The sequence below is a fragment of the Cydia amplana genome, chromosome 12, assembly GCF_948474715.1.
Source record: "Cydia amplana chromosome 12, ilCydAmpl1.1, whole genome shotgun sequence".
In the NCBI taxonomy this organism is placed as follows: domain Eukaryota; kingdom Metazoa; phylum Arthropoda; class Insecta; order Lepidoptera; family Tortricidae; genus Cydia; species Cydia amplana.
In genome coordinates, this window is record NC_086080.1 from 14,298,661 (window position 1) to 14,303,885 (window position 5,225).

The 5,225-nt window shown below is 35.7% G+C and overlaps 1 protein-coding gene across 1 annotated transcript; it reads right to left on the reverse strand.

The window, feature by feature from the left end:
- Positions 1 to 1,442: 1,442 nt before the first annotated feature.
- LOC134653110 (glutathione S-transferase theta-1-like) lies at positions 1,443 to 4,873 on the reverse strand. The gene is made up of 5 exons (XM_063508417.1): positions 4,738 to 4,873; positions 4,267 to 4,354; positions 3,697 to 3,847; positions 2,587 to 2,770; positions 1,443 to 1,602 (listed from the first exon to the last, which is right to left on the reverse strand). The coding sequence occupies exons 1-5, from the start codon at positions 4,847 to 4,849 to the stop codon at positions 1,451 to 1,453; spliced, it is 687 nt and encodes a 228-aa protein (XP_063364487.1). The 5' UTR covers positions 4,850 to 4,873; the 3' UTR covers positions 1,443 to 1,450.
- Between the last annotated feature and the right edge of the window lie 352 nt (positions 4,874 to 5,225).

Consider the following 5,225-nt stretch of genomic DNA (forward strand, 5'->3'; position numbering starts at 1 on the left):
AAGCCACTTGTAAATCATCTTCCTCACGTTGTCCCGGCATTTTGCCACGGCTCATTCCATGAGCCCAGGCTCCGCTTCCGCTCCAGGTCCGCTTGGCAACTAATCTCAGGAATTGGCGTAGGCACTAGTTTTTACGAAAGCGACTGCCATCTGACCTGATTTGAAGCCACTTGTAAATAATAACCGTTAAATATATGTTCGTGCAAAAACAAATATTTATACGAATTATGTAACCAATAACACTTTTTATTTGTTTTTATATCATACGTTGATAAGCATACCTAGTTGCAATAAAAATGTAAATTATCGTGAATCAAATATTTTATTCGTGATAAACTTAAAACAAAACTTACATACAAAAGTATAACTTAATAGAAAAATTATACGTGGTTGCACTGCAACGACAACATATTTGGCAACAAAAATAAACAACCTATTTCAGTATAAAAATAAATAATTTTATTTGTAAAGTATACACGTGTCATTATGATTAATACAAAAATAGACAGATTCCACATTTATCCGTAAAACAATATATATATTATAAAAATATAGCTCGTTTATAATTATTAATTATTTTACAAAATACATTTAAAAACTCTTAAAACTGTGCATGTGGCGCTTAGTCTATTTTCAGAATTATCTCGTATTCTGAAGTATTTGGAATTGCTCGCATATACACAACATAGGTAAATGCATGGTATAATAATATACTCCGCCTGGTACTCTCTTCCGACTTGACCTTGACCACGTGACTGACACAAGCCTACGTCATCATGCGACGGCGCTATATGAGAATATGCGATAGCGCTATATAAAGTGGCAGTTATTGTGACGTAGGCTTGTGTCACTCTGGGAAGAGAAGACCATGTTTTAGACTATGGGTAAATGATTTCGTTTGTTGAAACAAAATATGCATTGGCGTCTGTACTCATACTGTAAGCGAGTTTTCTTATTATGAAAGCAACCTCGAAATCACAGAAAAAAAAAATTAAGTGTTCCATCCATACTAAAGCTCCATTCGACAATGGTATGAAGATCTGAGGGCCTACCGCGAACCACGTTCGACGTGTTGCCTCCCTGTCCTACTTACGTACGAATTTACAAGTGCGACAGAGAGGCAACACGTCGAACGTGGTTCGCAGTAGGCCCTCAGGATTTATTTATCATTCCAGAGTTGCTGCTACTTAAGTACTGTTGCTGTTACTATAGTAAACGTTGATAATACAACTTGTATAACCTAAGTTCCAGTAGAATGGAATTTTGTGTAAAGTGTCATTCTATGTAACTTGCTAACTATGTAAACAAAAGTCACTAGTAAAATGACGTTTAGAGTCAATTTCAATATGGCGGTTTGTTTACATAGTCAGCAAGTTCCATAGAATGACACTTAATACAGAAAAGTTTTTTATTTCATAAGCATTTTTGAGCTGTAGGTTTACAAGACGCTTTAAAGTTTAGGAGCCATTTTACTCTTATTCCGCACAATCTTGTTGAGTATGACATGCCCCTCGTCGTAGTGCGGGTTAAAATATTCCCGGACGCGCCGCATCCAGTCGGCGATGTTCGGGTACTTGGCATTGGGGTCGTAGCCAGCCATTCCTGTGAAAACAGTCGTTGTTTTTATTAGAAAAGCATTTGCGCTCAGACTACTTCGATACAGCCTAGGGTTGCCAACCGTACTATATTATATATTATATAGTATTGTACTATATTTTGGCTCTCTGTACTATATATGTTAGGAAAAATATATAGTACGCTAAAATACTATATTTCCGATTAAACGTATATTACACTTATGTTTAGTATTTTATCTAAAAGTACTATATTTTTTTGAAATGTACTATATTTTTGATGCCTTATTCTGGAAAATACTATATTCCACCAAAAAATAGTTGGCAACCCTAATACAGCCACAGAATAAATAATAGTACTAGGTACAGAAGATTCACTCTCTAACAAAACGCGTCTGTTACGATTAGGACAGATATGACTGCTAGGTGGGGCATGGCTAGCCACTAAAATTGGTGTCGGACGGATGTACTTTTAGGTACTTGTTGTGACGCGACGAAATCGCGGAGTGAGCCACGCCTGATACAGCCTAGGTTAATTCAGCACTAGTTTGTATTTAAGTGTAGAAACGTAGGTTTTTGACGTTTATGGTGGTGGAAATTGGTTTGCCGAAACTGATGGGACCTTAACACAGGCAGGGATTCCTAGCTCAACATACAGGGTTGTTTGGCGCGATCCCCTTTGTGGACGCAACTTTACAGGCATGTCGGGGATTTACAGAATAAAGTGTACACCTACCATTTGCTTTTTTATGAAGAATTTAAAAAATTTGGGTTATTTAAACGCAGAATCACTGGAAGACAAGGACTACTAAATAAAAGTGTCCCAATTTTCAATACAAAACTTTCGAGTCTTTTTAGTGACACTCGGACGGATGGTTAAAATGTGTCACAAAACTGTTTTGTTTTGAGACCAATTTTTTTTTTTATATCAATAGTCCTCGTGATTCTGCGTAAAAATAATCCAAAAGTTTATGAAAAAGTAAACGGTACACTTTATAAACTTGTCACTTACTGGGCTGCTCCACTTCACAGGCCGCAAGCAAGTCTGCCACACTAATGCGGTCTCCGGCCACAAACGGTTTGCCTTGCCCGAGCCACAGGTCATTGAACGTGCCCAGGGCATTCTCCATGCGCCTTTCGTAGGCCTGCAGTGTCTTCGGGTCTGGGGTTTTGCCGGTTATTATTGGGTCCAGGGCCTGAAACGGACTTAAAAGTTTTGTACACACAGTATAACTGGGCCGTTTTATTTAAAGTTGTACAACTACATACACTATTTTTTTTTTTTTTCTAAATTATTACGTTTACTTTTCAAAATCACGAGCTCCCTCGATCCTAATGGGAGAAATGCGTCTCAAGATTTTGTTTTCCTTTCCGTTACAGTTTTTAATAGACTTTGTATGACGGTAACGGAATGGACAGAACGAAAAATGTATGGAAAATTTGGAACAGTTTTTAGGGTTCCGTAGCCAAATGGCAAAAAACGGAACCCTTATAGATTCGTCATGTCTGTCTGTCTGTCTGTCTGTCTGTCCGTCTGTCCGTCTGTCCGTCTGTCTGTCCGTCCGTATGTCACAGCCACTTTTCTCCGAAACTATAAGAACTATACTGTTGAAACTTGGTAAGTAGATGTATTCTGTGAACCGCATTAAGATTTTCACACAAAAATAGAAAAAAAACAATAAATTTTTGGGGTTCCCCATACTTCGAACTGAAACTCAAAAATTTTTTTTTCATCAAACCTGTACGTGTGGGGTATCTATGGATAGGTCTTCAAAAATGATATTGAGGTTTCTAATATCATTTTTTTCTAAACTGAATAGTTTGCGCGAGAGACACTTCCAAAGTGGTAAAATGTGTGTCCCCCGCCCTGTAACTTCTAAAATAAGAGAATGATAAAACTAAAAAAAATATATGATGTACATTACCATGTAAACTTCCACCGAAAATTGGTTTGAACGAGATCTAGTAAGTAGTTTTTTTTTATACATCATAAATCGCCTAAATACGGAACCCTTCATGGGCGAGTCCGACTCGCACTTGGCCGCTTTTTTCTCCATGAAGTCATATTTTCACAGAAGTTTGAAGTAATTAAGTACTTTTTATAAATTAAGGCAACACTGACCTTTACTCTAAAGAACATGGCACAGTGCAGTCTCAAGCCTGCGTGTTGCCATTCTAGAAACTCCTCGACCCTGGCAGCTTGCTTGGAATCCTTTGGGTACAGGCTATCGGGGATAATGCCTTCGCACGATAAATATTTCAGTATGGCAACACTGGAAAGAAAAAAAAAATTACAATTTGTGCAGAGACAAATAAAAATATTTAATAAACTACCCTCAGTATCAACTTCATAGAAGCTGTTAAAAACTTTGAACACCTTTTTCACCAGTCAATTAAAAAAAAACAGATTTCTTTTTCTTAGTGGCCCCCTACATTTTTGAAGAGTACATATGTTTCAAATTTCAGGGTCCTACTTTCAATGGTGTATGAAAAATATTACCTTTATTGTGGCAGTTCGTTTTTTAATACTTTTTCAAGAACTTAATATATGCATATTGTAGTCTCAATTTGTAAATTTATTATACTTTTTTAATTACCATTGGATGAAATTAAATACTTACTGCAAATTAATATCAAAAACAATACATGGATTACATATTATATTAAACATACTATTAAAGTAATTATTTACCTTTCAGTTAACACAAACCCATTATGGTCTATGACAGGAACCCGTTGAAATCGGTTGATTTTTGTATATTCTTCAGAATAATGTTCGGCTGTCAATTAAAAGTTATAGTAAAATTAACAATTTGTATTTAAGCAGCACAAGTAGGGAACAATTTGGAGGTCCTGCCGTGTAATACGAAATTACTTTAAATTGCCTCTCTATCGCTGGAATACACAAGAGCAGTAAATTAAATGAAAAATCTTTATTTTCAGGCAACTATTGGCCCATAAATAAATACCTTAAAACTAGCATAGGTACATTATTATACAATATATTTTAAAAACTAAGAACACACACTATGGCTGCGATGCATTCCGCGGAACCGCCGAAAAAAGCAAAGAAAAGCGGTAAAGAAGCAGATAACAAAATTTCGTTTTTCGCAGTAGGCCCTCTGAGTCCAATGAATGGTCATAAACTCATCATAAATATTACCTTTCCGTAAATCTACAGGCACTGGAGTAAAATCACATTTAATGCTTTTTAATAGAATATATAATGCTCGAGATGGCTGTGACATAAGATCAAAATACAACTTAAGAGTCATTTTCGAATTTATGTAAAAATTTGCGCTCAAGCCTAACTTTAAATAGGTCTGTAATAATTTACAAAAAAACAAGTTAAGGACAACTTTTGAATTTGGCCTTGTCTTGTTATCGCCAAAGTTGAAAATCTAATCTATTTCTACTATAGTTTGAGTAGTTTACTTAGTTTATTACTATATTACATCTTTATTAGTTAGTTTGACAGTTGAATGATATTGACAAGAACCATAGACAACTGTTTTGATACTATCGAAAAAATAAAGGAAATGGAAATGGCATGTATAGTTGGTCAAACCTATTATCAGTAAATAAGAACAAAAAAACTATACTCATCCTTTTCTTTTGGGTGCTAGTACTAGTGTAAGACAAAGATAGTAT

Excerpts from the sequence above, each read along its gene's own strand:
- LOC134653110 (XM_063508417.1), bottom strand. The coding sequence starts at position 4,849 with ATGACTCTTAAGTTGTATTTTGATCTTATGTCACAGCCATCTCGAGCA. Across the intron at positions 3,848-4,266 it reads GGGTTTGTGTTAACTGAAAG|TGTTGCCATACTGAAATATT; the intron begins GTAAATAATTAC and ends TTTTCTTTCCAG. Across the intron at positions 2,771-3,696 it reads CCATGTTCTTTAGAGTAAAG|GCCCTGGACCCAATAATAAC; the intron begins GTCAGTGTTGCC and ends AGTCCGTTTCAG.